Source organism: Carcharhinus amblyrhynchos, chromosome 9 (assembly GCF_965287045.1).
Source record: "Carcharhinus amblyrhynchos chromosome 9, sCarAmb.v2.hapA, whole genome shotgun sequence".
NCBI classification, from domain to species: domain Eukaryota; kingdom Metazoa; phylum Chordata; class Chondrichthyes; order Carcharhiniformes; family Carcharhinidae; genus Carcharhinus; species Carcharhinus amblyrhynchos.
The window spans coordinates 3526877-3547540 of NC_137332.1; the positions used below are offsets into that span (position 1 = coordinate 3526877).

General features: G+C 42.3%; 1 protein-coding gene across 1 annotated transcript in view; it reads left to right on the forward strand.

Annotated features, from left to right (window-relative positions):
• msh4 (mutS homolog 4) overlaps positions 1 to 20664 on the forward strand; it is a 95186-nt gene that overhangs the window by 70832 nt on the left and 3690 nt on the right. The window contains exons 13-20 of the mRNA XM_080196449.1: positions 3381 to 3517; positions 5005 to 5108; positions 5776 to 5900; positions 9521 to 9721; positions 11953 to 12071; positions 14089 to 14217; positions 17177 to 17351; positions 20049 to 20137. Coding sequence (XP_080052575.1) covers positions 3381 to 3517; positions 5005 to 5108; positions 5776 to 5900; positions 9521 to 9721; positions 11953 to 12071; positions 14089 to 14217; positions 17177 to 17351; positions 20049 to 20137 — 1079 coding nt within the window. The remainder of the gene's footprint in view (positions 1 to 3380; positions 3518 to 5004; positions 5109 to 5775; positions 5901 to 9520; positions 9722 to 11952; positions 12072 to 14088; positions 14218 to 17176; positions 17352 to 20048; positions 20138 to 20664) is intronic.

Genomic DNA, 20664 nt, shown 5'->3' on the forward strand with positions numbered 1-20664 from the left:
TCTGTGGAATTCCCTGCCCAGTGAAGCAGTTGGGCTATCTCATTGAATGTTTTTAAGGCAAAGACAGATAAATTTTTGAACAGTAAAGGAATTAAGGGTTATGGTGAGCGGGTGGGTAAGTGGAGCTGAGTCCAAGAAAAGATTGGCCATGATCTTATTGAATAGTGGAGCAGGCTCAAGGAGTCCAGATGGCCTACTCCTGCTCCCTGTTCTTATATTCTTATGTTCTTTTTTGATGTTAGCTTTTAGTGGAGATGTTTAGTATTTATTATGAACTTAGTACATTATCATATCTCAATTAATAAGTTGTAATCTGTTCAAGGGTTTTATGAGTCGAACCAAGTAAAATTGAAGTTTTCATCAACTTAGTGATTGCTTAAGGATTACAGTCTGGGAAGACCTCAGCAACATATCTGCTGGTGGAATCAACAATGTCTAGATTTCTGCGTCATTGTGCGTGTGCAGACTCCAATCTTCTGTCAGTTCGGTGGGATAATGATGCCGAATGCTGACAGTTTCTTCATCATTATCATCACAAAACCCAGCCCATTATTAATGGCGCTGAAGATAAGGTTATCTCTGAAAATAAGGAGATTTATGAAGTCTGTCCTGTTCTGCACCTGCTAGTGACCTGATGTAAGTGTCAGCATTTGAAATGCAGGCCCCTTTAAGAAAGAAAACCAAGAATTGAGGGCAGCTGATGTTTACTGAAGCTTGTGTTTAACAGCTGAGTTTTTTTTTCAGTGCGGGAAGTTTCTTCAGTTGGGAGAGGATCCGGAAGGGAAAGTAGAAACCAGTGTTTGTGCTGAAGTATTGAACAAAGAACAAAGAAAATTACAGCACAAGAACAGGCCCTTCAGCCCTCCAAGCCTGCACTGACCATGCTGCCCGACTGAACTAAAACTCCCTATCCTTCCGGGGACCATATCCCTCTATTCCCATCCTATCATGTATTTGTCATGACGGCCCTTATAAGTTACTATCGTATCCGCTTCCACTACCTCTCCCAGCAATGAGTTCCAAGCACCCACCACCCTCTGTGGAAAAAAAAAATCTGCCTTGTACATCTCTTTTAATCCTTGGCCCTCACACCTTAAACCTGTGCCCTCTAATAATTGACTCTTCCACCCTGGGAAAAAGCTTCTGACTATCCACTCCGTCCATGTCTCTCATAATCTTGTAGACTTCTATCAGGTCACACCTCTGTTGTTCCAGTGAAGACAAACCAAGTTTCTCCAACCTCTCCTTATAGCTAATGCCCTCCATATCAGGCAGCATCCTAGTAAATCTTTGCTGTACCTTCTGCAAAGCCTCCATATTCTTCTGGTAGTGGGGCGACTAGAATTGAACGCTATATTCCAAGTGCGACCTAAGAAAGGTTGTACCACAATAAAAGCATGGTCGGTGCAAGCTTGGAGGACTGAAGGGTCTGTTCCTGTGCTGTAATTTTCTTTGATCCTTGTTCTTTATTTAAAACAGTTGTGCATCATCAGAAGTCTCCTGCTGCTAAATTCAGTAATGGCTTTTCACCTGTTTAACATGGTTGCAGAGAACTCACCTCAATCTTGTCAGGTGGAAAGATAAAGAAATCAGAAAGCAATTCATCCTTCCAACAAATGTAAAGTTCCTGGCAGTTTTTAAATTGTAATTTCTGAGTCACACTGTCAGGTCAGAAACAATGATTATCCCACCAGTCTGTCCAGCATTGGAACCATACAAGCATTGGAAGAATGAGGTGGAGATGTGCACTCAGGTCAAGAGGAAGCAAGGGACGGGTTTGACCTTACTAGAAAGAACAAAGATTGAAAATAAAGTATTCTTGGAACGAAATGTAATTGATTTAGTTTGTTGAGTCTATTGCAATATATGGACAGAATTTACAAAACAATAATTTGTTAGAAGCCTACAAGGTGTGGTCAATATTTGATTGTCCATCTTCTTAAAACTATTAATCCATAGAAGGATTTTGAATGAATATGTAAAAGACTAAGGAAATTTGATCTAGAAACTCCGGAGGCTGTGCTTGTATTCAAATTATTAGATTGTGCATAAATCTCACATGGCTAGATTTTTGGTCTTGTCAAGGGTTCAGTTTTGTGGTGGGAATTCTTTTTGATCAAATGACTGCTGCCTTAAAGAAAACATTTTAGGGAAACAATCATTTTCAGCTAACTTTGCAGGAGAGTTTGGAAATTCTGTGACTGTATAGAGAATGGAGAACTCCAGAATTACTGACTCTCAAAATCAGCAGATGGTGAAATTTGAATTCCATAAAAATATTCTGGAATTAAGAGTGTTCTAATGATCATGAAATCATTGTCAATAGTCATAAAATGCCCTTTAGGGACATTTTCTTTAAGAAAGGAAATCTGCCCTCCTTACTTGGTCTGGCCGATATATAACTCCAGGGCCACAGCAATGTGGTTGACTCTCGACTGCCCTCAGACTACGAGGGATGGGCAATAAATGCTGGCCAGCCAGTGATGCCCATGTCTCATGAATGAATTTAAAAAATCATGCATTTTTGTTCTTTCTTTGGTTATTTCTTTGTTTTTACTACTCCATTTGGTATATTCTCTCCATTTGGATTAAAACAACAGAGGTCAGACATCCACTAGACAAGAAATGGTTTATCATCATAGCGAGGGGGATTGAATATAAAAGTAGGGAGGTCTTGCTGCAGCTGAATAGGGCATTGGTGAGGCCGCAGCTGGAGTACTGTGTGCAGTTTTGGGCGCCGCACCTGCGCAAAGATATTTTGGCCTTGGAGGGAGTGCAGAGGAGGTTTACTAGGCTGATACCGGAGTTGAGGGGGTTGAGCTATGAGGAGAGGCTGAATAAACTAGGCTTGTACTCGTTGGAGTTTAGAAGAATGAGGGGAGATCTCATTGAGACGTATAAGATGATGAATGGGATGGATAGGATAGAGGTGGAGAGACTCTTCCCGCTCAAAAAAGACAGTAGGACTAGGGGGCACAGCCTCAAGATAAAGGGGGGGCGGTTTAGAATGGAGTTGAGGAGGAACTTCTTCACTCAAAGGGTGGTGAATCTCTGGAATTCTCTGCCCGTTGAAGTGGTGGAGGCTGCCTCGCTAAATATTTTTAAGACGCGGGTTGATGGGTTTTTGATAAGAGAGGGGATTAAGGGTTATGGGGAGAGGGCGGGAAGGTGGAACTGAGCCACGACAGATCAGCCATGATCTTATTGAATGGCGGGGCAGGCTCGAAGGGCTAGATGCCCTATTTCCTGCTCCTATTTCTTATGTTCTTATATGTTGTGCTGACTGCACCGTATTTGATTTGATGAATCTGTAAATGACACTTCAGTAACTCCTACAAGGCTTGATAAGTCTTTTCACTATTTCATGTTAAATTGAGTAGGAATGATAACACAGCTGGGAGAAAAATATAACCTGCCTCTGAAAACCAGCTTCAGTACCACCCGAGGATTCTTCATTCAGCTGAGCTGTGAAGGAGCTTCATTCCCTAATGGACAATTGCCTTCAGAGTTCATGAAGGTGTGTTACTCATTGCAGCTTCTGTTAATTACAAATTTTAAACATAGTGTTAAGTCATGCTGGGTTCCAATTACAAAGAAGACTATTTTTGGAGGATATACCCTATATAATTTTAATTGGAAGATCAAATGAATTGTTGAACTTCCCTTTTTCAACAAAAGTAGCCTGCATTATACAGCACCTTTGACATAGTCAAGTGTCCCAAAGTGCTTTACAGCAACTTCATCAAACAACATTTAATGTTGAGCGACACAAGGGAATATTAGGATATGTGACCTAATGCTTGGTCAAAAAAGTAGGTTTTAAGAAACATCTTAAAGGAGTGGCAGGATGGGGGAAGTGGAGAGGCAAATAGGTTTAGTCAGGTTGGGGAGGATAGAGAGGCAGACAGGTTTTGTGTGTGTGTGTGTGTGTGTGTGTGTGTGTGTGTGTGTGTGTGTGTGTGTGTGTGTGTGTGTGTGTGTGTGTGTGTGTGTGTGTGTGTGTGTGTGTGTGTGTGTGTGTGTGTGTGGTGGAATAGAAAGCAGGCAGGTTTGGGTGGGGGCGTGGGGGGAAGGTGAGATGGAGAGGCAGAAAGTTTTAGTGGTGGGAGGGAGAGGATAGAGAGGCAGACATGTTGTTGAGGCAGGGAGGATAGAGAGGCAGATAGGTATAGTGTGTGTGTGTGTGGCAGAGGTGGGGGGAGGAGGATGAAATAGAGAGCCAGACAGGTTTAGTGATAAATGGGGAAGATGGAAGGCAGACAGGTTTAGTCGGGGTGGGGAGGATGGAGCGATATCAGGTTTAGGGGGGAAATTCACTTGTTTAGAGCCACAACAGCTGAAGGCAAAGGAAGTTACCAGAGGCAGAATTGGAGGAGCACAGGGATCAGGGCAAGGTGATCCCATAAGAGAAGAGGCAGGTTCAGCATTCATCTCAGCAGATAGGCTTCCTCGTACTTGTATTAGTCACAGCTCAATGACAGCACTCTCACTTCTGAGCCAACTTGAAGCCCAACCGCAGAGACTTTGACTCATATTCTGGTCTAAGACTCACAGTCCAGGGTTGAGTCTGCTGTAATTTGGAGGAACAATCAAATCAAATACTGGGGAGAGATGCTGGCTTTTAGATGAGATTTTAACCAAGGCCTTGTTTACCTTCTTGGGAGGACATAAAAGGTCCCAGGCAGGTTGTGAATTGGGTTGCCCTCTGTTTGTGACAGGTGCTATCTAAATGCAATTCTTTGCAGGAATTCTTTGCAGGAAAGTGCCATTGAGGCATAATTTAATCAAAGGGCTCAACAGGCCAGATGGTCTACTCCTGCTCCATTTTCCTAGTCAACGTTATGTATTAAACAGGCAAAGTCTAGACATTTAACTGGCACAAAGCTGCTTAGCATTTTATAATGGCATGCCTGCCTCCTGCACAGGCTGTGATGTGGGATCTTGGCCTGACTTGTTCTGAGTCCCGCAGAAAGTTTCTGTTATAACTTGTGAATTCCTTCCCAGGTCACCGTGATGAAGAATACTTACAACTTCACTACCACCGACTTAATTAAAATGAATGAACGGTGCCAAGAGTCTTTGCGGGAGATTTACCACATGACCTATCTGTAAGGAGATTAGGAATATTCATAAAGCAACTTTTGTTCTTTTAAGAAAGCTGGTATGTTCTTGTAACAGAAGGCAGGAGGCCAAAAATGGAAATAAACTAAGAATAAAATGCAATGAATGGAAGTCAGTTGTGGCTTCATGGGTAGCACTCTTACCTCTCTGACAGAGATCTCACTCCAGAGACATAAGTGGAACATCCAAGACTGACATTCCCACTGTAGCACTGAGGATATGCTGCATTTTGGAGGAGTTGCCTTTCAAATGTGATGTTAAACTGAGCCCTTGCAGATTAGGATCGGATATCACTATTTTGGAAATGTGTGGGGGAATGCCCCCTGATGTCTTGTCAATATTTATTGCCTCAATCTTTCTCACATTGCTGATAGTGGTACCTTACTATACACAAATTGGCTGCCAGGTTTTCTCTATTACAATAAAGTATTTATATCTGTGAAGTCATTTGGGATTTTATGAGGTTCTAAATGCAAGTCTTTATTTTAATGGATTTAATCATGTCAGATAAATAAGCATTTATATTGATCGAGTCTCCAGCAAGGAACTTGATGGCCATATGTTTTCTGCTGCTTATTTTTTACAACTCGATAATCAAATCTATTCTGTTTCGCTAGCAACCTAAATTGTAATTTTTTCTCTGTCTTTATCCAGGGTAGTTTGCAAACTTCTAAACGAGATCTACAAACACATCCATTGTCTGTACAAGCTGTCAGATGCAGTTTCCATGTTGGACATGTTGCTGTCCTTTGCACATACTTGCACGCTTTCAGACTACGGCAAGGGTCTTTCCTGTTTTTTGTATTGCAAGTGACAATGTTTAAATGAGTGTTTGAGAAACAAACTTAACACACTAATTTTAACAAATTTAGCTGAAATTCAGTTCCTAGCAATTGACTACAGTGCCTCTGTTTAGGTTGCGTTTTAGGAAATTTTTTTTTGTTCATTACAAGTAAATCATAGAACCATACAGTGCAGAAAGAGGCCCTTCGGCCCATCGAGTCTGCACCGAACACAATCCCACCCAGGCCCCAACCCCACATATTATACCTACTAATCCCTCTAACCTACACATCCCTGGACACTAAGGGGCAATTTCTTAGCATGGCCAATCAACCTAACCTGCACATCTTTGGACTGTGAGAGGAAACCGGAGTACCTGGAGGAAACCCATGCAGACACGAGGAGAATGTGCAAACTCCACACAGACAGTGACCCGAGCTGGGAATCGAACCCAGGATCCTGGAGCTGTGAAGCAGCAGTGCTAACCACTGTGCTACCGTGCCGCCCTAAGTAGGCTTACATTAACACTACAATGAAGTTACTGTGAAAATCCCTTAGTTGCCATACTCCGGTGCCTGTTCAGACACACTGAGGAAGAATTTAGCATGGCTAATGCACCTAACCAGCACATCTTTTGGACTGTGGGATGAAACCGAAGCTCCCGAAGGAAACCCATGCAGTCACGGGGAGAATGTGCAAACTCCACACAGACAGTGAGCCAAGCTGAGAATCGAATCCAAGTCCCTGGCACTTTAACCAGTGCTAACCACTGTGCCACCATGCTGCGCTCAATTACGTAAAATGAAAAGGGCTGGAGCTCTCCACTAAAGAGAAAGCTGATGAGTGAGCAAATAAGAATCTTGGAAGTTATGAATCTGTTTAACGGAATATATAGAACATGTTTCTACATTTGGGGGTGATTAAAATAGAAGGTACAATATAACATAGTCACTAATTAATCCAATCAGAAATTCAGGAGGCATATCTTCAGCTAGGGGGTGATGAGAATTTGGAACTAGCTAGGAGTGGCTGAGGTGAATAGTATAGATGCATTTGAAGAAATGTTGGACAACACAGGGGAGAAAAGACTAGAAAGTTACAATGATATAATGAAATGAAGAGGGGCTGAAAGAAAGCTTGTGTGGAACATGAATCTTGGGGCTAAATGGGGGGAAGGTGGGATCAGGATATTGAAATTAATGATCAGCAATGATCATAATGAATTGTGGAGCAGGTTCAAAGGGCCGAATGGCCTACACCTGCTTCTAGTTTCAATGTATTTTTCTATGTATAAATGCAGCAGAGATCAATTGGGCCAAATAGCCTCTTTCTGTGCTGAGCATTCTCTGTAGTTTGCTACCCTGCCTTCTGAAGGCATTGGCTTTTGCCAAACAATTCCTACGTGTGTGAAGCATCCTCTGGCACCTGGTTCTAATGGCTATTCTTCGTGCATGATTCTATCCTAAGATAAACAAGCTATTAAGCATTCTTCTAAACTCCAATGTGTAGGCCCAATCTTTTCAACCATTCTTCACAAGATAAGCTCTTTATCCCAGGATTGAATTGAGTAATCTTCTCATTGCAGTGGGTGGAGCCCTGGTAGAGCTGGCAAGGCTGACTCCACAGAGATCAGGACACCCTTTAAAAATAGTGCCCCAATCGGCACAGAAAATGAATTGTCCTATGGGGCTTATATCTACTCCTGTGCCCTCTCCCACTTACCTGATGAAGGAGCAGTGCTCCGAATGCTAGTGGCTCTTGCTACCAAATAAATCTGTTGGACTTTAACCTGGTGTTGTGAGACGTCTTACTGTCATTGCTCATTACCAGGTCTGGAATAACCTGTCCCCTGGTTGGTTGTAGAACATTCTGGTTTAAGAAATTGTCCTGACCTGCACAACATTCATGCTGCTAAGTTGCGAGTCACATTTACGCCAGGCAATAACCTTCGCCAACAAGAGACAATCTAGCTGCCTATCTTTGACATTATCATGTCTTGAATTTCCAGCATCAGCATCCTGGAGGACAGGGTCAACATTGACTAAAAACCTAGTTGGATCAACAATGTCAGTACTTAGTATCGCCTTCTCAAGCGAATTAGGAATGAGTAATAAATTCTGAACTTGCTAGTGGGCTCACGTCCTAAGAATATGTTTTTTAAATATCCATACCTAACAAAGATTTTTGAATCTCATTCTTGGTCATTCTTTCGGTTTCCTGGAGCCTAAATCCTGGAATTTTCTCCTTAAACTTCTCTACCCTTTAAGAAGCTTCAGCAAACATATCTCTTTGACCAACTTCTGACCACTAATATCCCTTCATTGGCTCACTCCCAAACTCTGTTAGCTAGCCCTCCTATGAAGTGCTTTGGAATGTTTTACTACATTAAGTATGCTTTATAAATTCAAATTGTTGTTGAAATCTCCAATTGACTCCTAGTCTGACTGAAATTAGCTACTTCATGTCAAGGAGTATCTGATTGGAACTATCTGATTTGCATGGATTTATGCAGTACCGGAAAGCGCCTTTACAAAGCCCTTGAATTAAGTTTACAGGACTGGAGTTTACATTGGAGTTTACAGGACTGTGAGGGAATCTCATTGAAACAAATAAAATTCTGACAGTACTACACAGATTGGATGCCGGGATGATGTTTCCTGACAGAGGGTTAGAACAAAGGGTTACAATCTCAAGATAGAGAAGAGGCCATTTAGGACTGAGGTGAGGAGGAACTTCTTCACTCAGAGGGTGGTGAACTTGTGGAATTCTCCAGTACAGAAGACTGTGGAGACCAAGTCACAATGATTTTAAGAAGGAAATAGATAAATTGACACACTCTAAAGGCATCAAGGAGTAGCGGAGAGCGCTGGAGTAGGGTGTTGTGATAGAGGATCAGCCATGATCATATTGAATGGCAGAGTAGATTTGAAGGGCCAAATGGCTAACTGCCTCTATTTTCTATGTTTCTGTGTGGGAGGTTTCAAATACTGGGACTTGGAGTAAATTATAACTTTGCAGTGGTTGCTCTGCTTTATATGTATTCTCACAGTCAGACAATTCTGTTTTGTAATAATCAGAGCACACAACTTTAAGGTAATTGACAAAAACACCACAGGTCTTTTCATGAACTAAATTATTATGGTCTGAAATGCACAGATGAGAAGGGTGGTGAACAGATACAATAATAACTTTCAAAGGGAATTGGATAAATACTTGCAGCAGAAACAATTGCAGGGCTTTGCAGAAAGCACCGGAGAGTGTGACTAATTAAAAAGCTCTTTCAAAGAGCTGGCGCAGGCACAATGAGTCTATGATTCTATGACAGACAATTCATTCGATGTACATTTGAATTCCTACTCCAAACTTAGCAATTTTTAATCAGTAATAATTGCAAGGGTAGTAACTGTACAGAAAAGTTGTTATTTGTTCCCTGTAACATTTGCTGGTTCTTTGCTCATAAGATCTTATAATTGGTCAGTGGAAAATAGATAGAAGCGCTTCTTTGCATTTATCCTGTGTTTTGGTTCTTGTTATGGTGGATTGCTGAGCAAGTTCAGGGAACTAATATCAAAATCCAACCTGGTTTTCATGATTGATTGTTCTTGGTTTGCTCCAGTTCGTCCGGAGTTCACCGACACGTTGGCTGTTAAGCAGGGACGGCACCCTATTCTTGAAAATATATCGATGGAGAAGCCTGTTGCTAATAACACGTACATCTCTGATAGCAACAACTTCATCATTGTCACTGGGCCCAACATGAGTGGAAAGTCAACCTATCTTAAACAAATCGCTCTGTGTCAGATTATAGCCCAGATTGGTGAGTAGGAGTTTAGCAGAGTGAAATTACATCTGAGCAAGAGCTAAATAGGCTTGAATTGCAGCACTGATCAGGGAGAGTAGAAGTACAGGCAGGGAGTGTAAAGTGACAAGTGGGGAGGTTGGAGTGAAGGGCAGCGAGTAGATTAAAGGGCTGGGAGGGTAGAGTGCGAGACAATGAGGATTAACCTATCTGTGCAATACAGCCTGTTTTATGGGCACTGTACTCACTGCTTCTTCATTACCGATTAAAACCCTTTAGGGAGGCTCATTACCAAAAGGACTGAAATGGTTTAGTGGTACCTGCTCTGGGCTGTCAGAAATTGAGTGTCATCCCCCACTTCCAAAAACAAATAGTAACATAGGGCAGAATTTTACTGGCACATCCGCCTGAGGTTCATGTGATCCCACTCGGGCTCAATGGGGGGGGTGCGGTGTGCCGGTAAAATTCCAGCCATGATTTTCTAAAGAATTACATTTGAACTTTCAGGATCTTGGATATGTTTACCTGTTGTGTAAGATGTTAAATTTACTTCATAATGAATTGTCTTTAGAACCATATTCTTTTGACCTCCTACATCCTCGCTCTTTACCATCAAATTAGATATCTTCAACCTCCGAACCCACTGTTAATAGCATTCCATGATACTCTGCACCTCTCCTTATGTGACTTGCTGTTGAATTATATCTTATGATCTCACTGATAAGCGTTTTGAACATTGTAGCCATGCCAAGAATTGTCATTACTAAGGCCATGAATTGCAGTGCAGTCAACCAGAGATATACAAATTGAAATAACAAAGGTCTGGACTATTTATTGATTTATTTAACAGATACAAAGTCCCTAAACCAAGCAGTTTCTTTCAGGTCCTACTGTGTTGTGTGTGGATAGGCCTCTGCTGAATCTCTAGATTGGACACTCTTCTATGATGTGGTGTAGAGTTTGCTGTTTCCCACAGGCACATAGGAGGCTGGCACTAATGTCCCATCTGTGGAGGTTGGCCAAGCAGGGGCCATGGCCATTCCTAAACCTGTTGAATGTTCCACTCTTTCCTTGGAAGGTTGCAGCTAGTCAGTTATTGGGTTGGGTTTGAAACCAGGTACTTGTTTGTCATGTCAATGATTCCCAAGTGTTTGTCCATATGGAATTTGTGTGGGAGGGTTATTCCACATTGGCTTTCTTGATGGGAATCGTACCTTAGGTACGAATACTGAATAGATCAGCAGGTGGGGGGTATTGCAAACTTTTCCTATCATTTTGTGGGTTGATACAAGTCATTGGATACGTGGAGGAGTAATTTTTATGGGACAGGGAGCTAAGGGAATGATGTTAAGCATAGTGTTCCAGTAATGATATACATGATAGCATTCAACTGGTGTCAAGTGTGTGTGTGTGTGTGTGTGTGTGTGTGTGTGTGTGTGTGTGTGTGTGTGTGTGTGTGTGTGTGTGTGTGTGTGTGTGGAGTTGCTTTAGAGTATTAAATGAAGTGCACAACAAGACAGGAATGCACACTGACTTACGTGCCTACTATGTTATGTGGCAAATAGTTATTGCATTGACTGGGATTCTGAGCACAGAAGAATGTTAATACTTGCCTGGGGAGCTTGACACTCAGATACAAAGTGATTGAAAAGTTAAGGGATTTAAATTCTCAACTTTTAAACAAAAGTTCTTTTGTTACCAACTTTCCCCCCATTTTCTCTCTCCATTGTGTTGTCAACAGGTCATTTTTCATATTGGAACCAAGCAAGCATTTGTTCGAATATTATTCCAGCATGGGGTGAGAGAATGTCACTGTCAAACTTCTCCTGACCTCCAGTCATCTCACTTTGTTATAGGAGCCATTAAACCATTTTCATTAACAACAGATTACAAAAAATGACAAAGAAATTACACAGATACTTTAAATATCATTAGAAAAGGAGCTGCCTTGATAGAGATCTTTCAACCTATAAAGGGATTTGTTAGGGCTAGAGAAAATGTTTCTATTTGTGGGAGAGACCAAAACTACGTTTTATTAATATCAGTGAAGTTAGTGTGGAGCATAAACACTGTTATGGACCAGTCGAGCTCAATGGCCTGTTCCTGCGCTGCAAATTCTACATGATTCACATAATTCTGAAAGAAACTTGTAACAAACATTGTCAAATATAAAAGGTAAAGTGTAAATGCTTACATGCTTTGAGGAAGCTGGAGGAGTGATAGATAAAATCCCCTTTTTGCCCCATTAGGTTCCTTTGTTCCAGCTGAGTATGCCTCATTTCGAGTAGCCGACCAGATCTTTACCAGGATAGGTGTAGACGATGACATTGAAACAAACTCATCAACATTTATGAAGGAGATGAAAGAGGTGCAAAAATCTTGTTATCCTTTTTAGTTCTTTTAGAAGATATCTTGTTCATGAAAATTAATGTTTGCTGTAGAAAGCATGTCAGAATCGCCTAGAAATGTAGAAATGTCTTTTACGTTATAAACCAGGCTGATATGCCAATGCAGGGAGTGTGGAACTGTTGGAGGTGCTGTCCTTCAGATAAGCTGTTAAACTGAGTATCGTCACAGGTGGACATAAAAGATCCTGTAGCACTATTGAAAAAAGGCCAGGTGTGATGTCCCTGGTGTGCTGGCGAATATTTATCCTTCGGCCAGCTTCACTGAAAACGGATTGTCTGGTCTTTATCACTTTGCTGTGCACAGATTGATGACTACATTTCCTAAAACACCTTCTTGAGAAGGTGAGAGGGCATGGGATCCAAGGGCCTTTGGCCTTGTGGATCCAGAACTGGCTTGCCTGCAGAAGGCAGAGAGCGGTTGTGGATGGGTCTTTTTCTGAATGGAGGTCAGTCACCAGTGGAGTGCCCCAGGGATCTGTTCTAGGACCCTTGCTGTTTGTCATTTTCATAAATGACCTGGATGAGGAAGTGGAGGGATGGGTAAGTAAGTTCGCTGATGACACAAAGGTCGGTGGTGTTGTGGATGGTCTGGAAGGATGTCAAAAGTTGCAGCAGGACATAAATAGGATGCAGGACTGGGCGGAGAAGTGGCAGATGGACTTCAACGCGGATAAATGTGTAGTCGTCCATTTTGGCAGAACCAACGGGATGAACGAGTACACTATCAAGGGCAGGAGTCTTAGTAGTGTTGAAGAGCAGAAGGATCTTGGGGTCCGGGTCCACAGGACTCTTAAATCGGCCTCGCAGGTGGAGGAGGTGGTCAAGAAGGCGTATGGTGTACTGGCCTTCATTAATCGAGGGATTGAGTTTAGGAGTCGGGAGGTAATGCTGCAACTTTATAAGACCCTTGTCAGGCCTCATTTGGAGTACTGTGCGCAGTTCTGGTCGCCTCACTATAGGAAAGACGTAGAAGCTATTGAAAGGGTACAAGGATGTTGCCTGGACTGGGAGGCATGCCTTATGAAGTTAGGTTGAGGGAGCTGGGACTCTTTTCCCTGGAGAGACGAAGGTTGAGAGGCTACCTGATAGAAGTTTATAAAATGTTGAGAGGAATAGATAGGGTGGATTCTCAGAGGCTATTTCCCCGGGTTGAAATGGTCGCTACGAGAGGACACAGATTTAAGGCGCGGGGAGGAAAGTACAGAAGTGATGTTAGGGGTAAGTTTTTCACTCAGAGGGTGGTGAGTGAATGGAATCGGCTGCCGTCAGTGGTGGTGGAGGCGAACTCGCTGGGGTCTTTTAAAAGACTTCTGGATGAGTATATGGAGTTTAATGGGATTGGGGGTTATAGATAGGTCTATAGATTGGTAGGTGTTGATGTGATCGGCGCAACTCGTGGGCCGAAGGGCCTGTTTGTGCTGTAGTGTTCTATGTTCTATGTAACACTTGAAAAGTATTTAATTGGCTGAAAACGTGCTTTTGAGACATTAGAAGTTGTGAAAGGTGCCATAAAAGTGTAAATTGTTTCTTCTTCTCACAACCGAGCAACACTTAGAGTGCTTTGAAATCTCATTTTTCGAGTTTATCTGTTTAATTTGTTTGGAGCAGCTCTCTTAACCCCCCCCCCCCCCCCCCCCGCAACCAATCCAGATTAAGGGGGAACTAGGTAAAGGAATAGGTTATGCCGATAATGTGAGATAAATGTGAGTGGGAGAAGGCTTGTTTGGAGCATAAACACCAGAATGTGACCCTTTCGGCTGTACATTATAACTTAGCTTGCACCAAAGCAAAGTGACAGTATAGCTGCACTCTTAGACCTGATATCAGACAGGCCAACTTTATGAAAGCACCTGTCTGTCAGAACATATGTTAAAGGTTCTGGTTAAAGATTCTATTAGACAATAGGTAAGAGTTGTGCATTTTTGCATTTGGTGATTTATTTGAAAGCAAATTATGCATCTCTTCTTTTTCTTACAGATAACATACATCATGCATAATGTCACTGACAAATCTCTCATTATAATTGATGAATTGGGTAGAGGAACCAGTACAGAGGAAGGCATTGGCATCTGCCATGCAGTCTGTGAATTTCTGCTCAGTTTCAAGGTAAAGGATTTGGTCATTTTAGTCTTTGTGATCTTGAAAATTTATAAAGATGGTACCAGAAAATTAGAGGTTATACATCAGGAAAGATTCAGCAGGCTAGATCAGACTGAAGGTTAACCTGATAGAGGTCCTTAAAATTATAAAGGAGCTTCATGGGGTAGAATTTTGCAGTCCCTCCCAGCAGATTTGCAGGTGGAAGTAACTGTAAAATTTTTCCTGCTTACCTCAACCTGTCCTCAATTTTACTGTGGGTAGGTAAGGCCTTGGGTGGACTATCTACCTTCGCCCCAGTATGTGGCCGATAATTGGACAAAGCAGTGAAAGGATGTCTGCTAGAGATATTCTGGAAGAGGCCTAGACAATCATCCTGCACGGGACTTGGGCAGGGGGCCCCCTTCCTTTATTACATTACTCATGACAGGGTGCATCAAATCCATCCTGTGGAATAATGGAGGCTGTGATCAGATCATCGCTGACTGTAAACTGTGCAAACTGATGAATGAGCCTAAGGCTGCCGCTTTCAGTCCTGAAAAGTGCCCAATCTACCTCAGCTTACCCTGGAAGAGTAAAGTGACTTGGATATTTGAGCAAAAGGCAAAGTTAATCATTTCATGCTGTTACTACGCAGTGCCAACACAAGTGGTGTCCTCCACTAACAGGATGTTGATATTAAGCCAAAAAGATATTCTCCCTATCACACAAATGAGTAATGTGTTATATGAATTTCAGCGTCAATGTGATTCCAGTTATGTAAGCCGTACATCTGGTGGATTGTATGAAACAGCATGCACCTTTGACTGTTTGCAACAGGCAAAGTTCTGAACAAACTAGACTGTGATTGCAAAACTCAAAACATAGTGTCCAACATTAGATGTGCTTCTATGATTGGACAACACTTGCTAAAAAATCTTGTGCTAAGAATTATAATGAAAGCCAATTTAAGATCATCAGTCAGGCTCGTAGTGTAGCTCACAGCCACATCTATCTTTGCAGACAGAATGAGCATGTCAATGCATTTGAGCCTTTGTTAACTAAACAAAAACTTGGGGAACAGCCTGGTTCATTCCCCATGCCAGTCAGAGTCAAACTGTCTGGTTTGAATTTGAACAAGTTTGGCAGTTAATTGTTCACTGCTGCATTCTCCTTGGCAACTCTTCTATCAATCAGAGTCCATGTGCCAATCAATCAGCATTCTCTTCTGATGCTATGTAATTGTTCTCTTTATTGTTGGTTATCTTAATGATCTGTCTCTTTCTCAGAATTTTATATAGTATGTTATTTGTCAAAAGCATAAGTGCGAATTTGTGCCACATCTAGTTCCCACAAACAGCAATATGATAGTGGTTGTGATTATCTGTTTTACTGATTTTAGTTGTGTATTGGTCAAGACAACTGGAGGTGAATATCTCTGCTCCTTTCCATGGGACATGGAAATCACTGGCTTGGCCAGCATTTATTGCCCATCCCTTGTGGGGCCAATTAAGAGTCAACCACATTGCTGTGGTTCTGGAGTCACATGTAGGCCCAATTTCCTCCCCTAAAGGACATTCGTGAACTAGGTGGGTTTTTACAACAATTGAAAATGGTTTCCTGGTCATCATCAGACTTTTGATTCCAGATTTTTATTGAGTCCAAATTTCACCATCTGCCATGGTGGGATTTGAACCCATAAGACCATAAGACATAGGATCAGAATTAGGCCACCTGGCCCATCAAGTCTGCTCATGGCTGATATTTTTCTCATCCCCATTCTCCTGCCTTTTCCCCATAATCCCTGGTCCCCTTATTAATCAAGAACCTCTGTCCTAAAGGCACTCAATGACCTGGCCTCCATAGACTTCTGCGCCAAAGAGGTTCACAGATTCACCACTCTCTGGCTGAAGAAATTCCACCTCATCTCTGTTTAAAAGGATCATTTCTTTAGCCTGAGGTTGTGCCTTCTGGTTCTAGATTTTCCTACTAGTGGAAACATCCTCCCCACATCCACTCTATCCAGGCCTCGCAGTATCCTGTAAGTTTCAATAAGATCCCCCCTCAACCTTCTAAGCGCCAACAAATACAGACCCAGAGAGCTCAACTGTTCCTCATATGACAAGTTCTTTATTCCAGGGATTATTCTTGTGAACCTCCACTGGACCCTTTCCAAGGCCAGCATATCCATCCTTAGATATGGGGTCCAAAACTGCTCAAATACTTCAAATGGGGTCTGACCAGAGCCTTATACAGCCTCAGAAGTACATCCCTGCTCGTGTATTCTAGTCCTCTCGACATGAATGCTAACATTGCATTTGCCTTCCTAACTGCCGACTGAACCTGCACGTTAACCTTAAGAGAATTTTAAACAATGATTCCCAAGCCCCTTTGTGTTTCTGGTTTCCTAAGCATTTCTATATTTAGAAAATAGTCTATGCCTCCATTCTTCCTTCCAAAGTGTATAAACTCACACTCTTCCACATTGTATTCCATCTGCCACTTCTTTGCCCACTCTCCTAACCTGTCCAAGTCCTTATGCAGCTCCACTGCTTCCTCAATACTAATTGTCCCTCTACATCTCTTTGTATCACACAGAGCATTACCCTGAGTCTCTGTATTACTGGGCCAATGACAGTATCACTATGCCACCGTCTCTTTTTTTAAAATAGTGCCGATGGGACCTTTTGCACTCACCTAAAGGGTGCAGATGAGGTCTGAGGTTACTTTGCTCATTTGAAAATATTCCAGTAGTCCAGCACTCACTCAGTAATGCACACCCTGAGGGTAATAGCCTAAATTATGTACTCTGATCTCTAGAGTGGGCCTAAATCCACAAACCTTGGCCTTAGAGGCATGAGTGCTTTCCACTGAGCCATGGCTGACTCATGGTACTGTGTGTAGATTGAAATACCCTTATGGACACCTTTGTTGAAATGGTTTTGTTGGATATTTGTTGCTTGGAGTAAATTATTTTCTTTCTATTCAGGCATTCACACTATTTGCCACTCACTATCTGGAAGTTTGCCAGCTGGATGCTTTGTATCCCAATGTGGAAAACAACCACTTCGAAGTTCGACATAACCAAAGCAACACAGGGAACTATAATAAGATTGTCTACACATACATTCTCTCTAAAGGTTATACTGAGGAGAAAAACTATGGTAAGGTACACTGCAGAACATGACAATTTTGGAAGAGCAGGAGGCCATTCAACTCCCCGAACCTGCTCAATTATTCGGTAATTTGTGGCTGATTAGGACCTCAGCCCTATTTGCTTCATATCCTTTAATGCCCTTGCCCAAAGTTCCATCTGACTCAGCATCTTTATCGGTGAGAATTCCAGATTTCCACCATCCTTAATGCAATAATGTGCTTCCTGATCTCACTCCTTAAGCACCTTGCTTTATTATCAAATTAAGTCCCCTCACACAACTCAGGAAATAATTTGTCTATATCTTTAGAATCATAGAATCCCCGACAGTGCAGAAGGAGGCCATTTGGCCCATCAAGTCTGTGCCAACCACAATCCCACCCAGGCCCTATTCCCATAACCCCACATATTTACCCTGCTAATCCCCCTGACACTAGAGTCAACTTAACACAATTTATCAACCTAATCTGCACATCTTTGGTCTGTGGAAGGAAACCAGAGCAAACCCACACAGACACAGGGAGGATGTGCAAACTCCACACACAGACAGTGACCCCAGGATGGAATTGAACCAGGGTCCCTGGAGCTGTGAGGCAGCAGCGCTAACCACTGGGCCACTGTGCCACCCATTAATCTTTATAACATTTTAAACACCTCATTCAGATCTTCCTTCTGTCTTGATTTGATTTAGAACATAGAACATAGAACACTACAGCACAAACAGGCCCTTCGGCCCACGAGTTGCGCCGATCACATCAACACCTATCTATAACCCCCAATCCCATAAAACCCCATATACTCATCCAGAAGTCTTTTAAAAGACCCCAGCGAGTTCGCCTCCACCACCACTGACGGCAGCCGATTCCACTCACTCACCACCCTCTGAGTGAAAAACTTACCCCTAACATCACTTCTGTACTTTCCTCCCCGCACCTTAAATCTGTGTCCTCTCGTAGCGACCATTTCAACCCGGGGAAATAGCCTCTGAGAATCCACCCTATCCATTCCTCTCAACATTTGATTTGATTTGATTTATTATTGTCACATGTATTAGCATACAATGGAATGCATTGTTTCTTGAGCAACTATCCAGACAAAGCATACCATTCATAATGGAGGAAATGAGAGAGTGCAGAACGTAGTGTTACAGTTATAGCTAGGGTATAGAGAAAGATCAACTTAATGCAAGGTAAGTCCATTCAAAAGTCTGACAGCAGCAGGGAAGAAACTGTTCTTGAGTCGGTTGCTTCATGACCTCAGACTTTAGTATCTTTTTCCTGATGGAAGAAGGTGGAAGAGAGAATTTCCAGGTGTGTTGGGTCCTTAATTGTGCTGGCTGCTTTGCCAAGGCAGCGGGAAGTGTAGACAGAGTCAATGGATGGGAGGCTGGTTTGCATGATGGGTTGGGCTACATCCACAACCTTTTGTAGTTCCTTGCGGTCTTGGGCAGAGCAGGAGTATTCAACCAGAAAGAATACTTTCTATGGTGCATCTGTAAAAGTTGGTGAAAGTCATAGCTGACATGCCAAATTTCCTAAGTCTTCTGAGAAAGTAGAGGCATTGGTAGGCTTTCTTAACTATAGTGTCAGCATGGGGGGACCAGGACAGGTTGTTGGTGATCTGGACACCTAAAAACCTGAAGCTCTCTACCTTTCTACTTCGTCCCCATTGATGTAGAAAGGGGCATGTTTCCCTTTATGCTTCCTGAAGTTGATGACAATCTCCTTTGTTTTGTTGACATTGAGGGACAGATTATTGTTGCTGCACTAGTTCACCAGATTCTCTATCTCATTCCTGTACTCTGTCTCATCATTGTTTGAGATCCGATCCACTATGGTGGTGTCTCCTGTTACTCAAGGCACTAACAGGCAGAGTTTATGCATTCCTGATGTGTTTATTCGTTCTTCAAAACTGTACTCTTACTGTTGATGAAAATTATTTTTTCAATTTAAACATGCACATACTTGACAGGGATTGACCTTACCCCCAGAGTAACTTCATCTGATGCTGATGAGCACCCAAAGCTCATTTGTTCTGGCATCACAATCAAGATGAGTTAGAGTCAGACAGGTTTACAGCATGGAAACAGGCCCTTCGGCCCAACTTGTGTATGCCGCTCCTTTTTTTAACCACCAAATTAACCACCCAATTGCCCATATTTGGCCCATATCCCTCTATAACCCATCTTACATGTGTAGCTGTCCAAACACGTATTAAAAGACAAAATTGTATTCACCTCTACTACCACCTCTGGCAGCTTGTTCCAGACACTCATCACCCTCTGTGTGAAAAAATTGTCCCTCTGCACCCTTTTGTATCTCTCCCCTCTCACCTTAAACCTATGCCCTCTAGTTTTAGACTCCCCTACCTTTGTGACAGTTTTGACTGCAGCAGAAGAGCTGGCCTGAATTTCATGTTTTGTTTTGGATGTCACATTTAAAATGAAAAATATTGGGTATAGTGACCCGAGTTAGAATGGAAACCTAAACCAGCATGAAGAGAAATATGTATTTGGAATTTAATTCACAGCCAGTTCCTTTAATCATAAAATGTACTTACTTCATATTCCATTTAATCCAGTACTTCTTGTAGTGTTTTTGTTTGTTCACTTTCTTGGCCCATGACGCCCACATGCTCTGAATATAAATGTCAGCTGCCATACAATTCTCTTCTTGCTTAATGTCATGTACATTTCCTTTTGAATTAGGTTTGAAAGCTGCTGAAGTTTCATCTCTTCCCCCATCAATTGTACTCGACGCTAAAGAAATTGCGTCTCAGATTACCAAACAAATATGGGTAAGTGTGATTAAAGCCACAGACTGGAATTTTCTGAACACTCATGCCAGCAGGATTCTCTGCCCCTGCTGTAGTGAACGGAGATTTCTATATCTTCGTTTGCAGTGGCGGTGGGGCGTGACCAGTCAGAATATTCCTGAAGTAGGCTGAAATTTTACCAGCACACCCCGCCCAGAATCGTTGGCCATGGGAGGGATCTTACGAGCCTCGGATGGGAGAAGTGGTAAAATTCCGGCAGTAGTGTTTCATGAATAGTCTGTCAGATGGAAAAATATAACACATCATTTTTATCTAAACGTTTTTTGCAATACTATCAATATTGTAAAAATATGTATGCAGAAATCATTCTATGATCCTATTTGGGGTTACCAGCTCTGGTTGGATGTATTCATTGTCTAATTGCTAACTTCCAACACATCCCTCACCATCCTGCCGTTTTTTGCCTCAAACATCCCATCATTTCCCCTTCTAGTCACCAAACAAGTCCATCAACATCCCACCTTCTCACACCTCCCCCCCCACCTCAC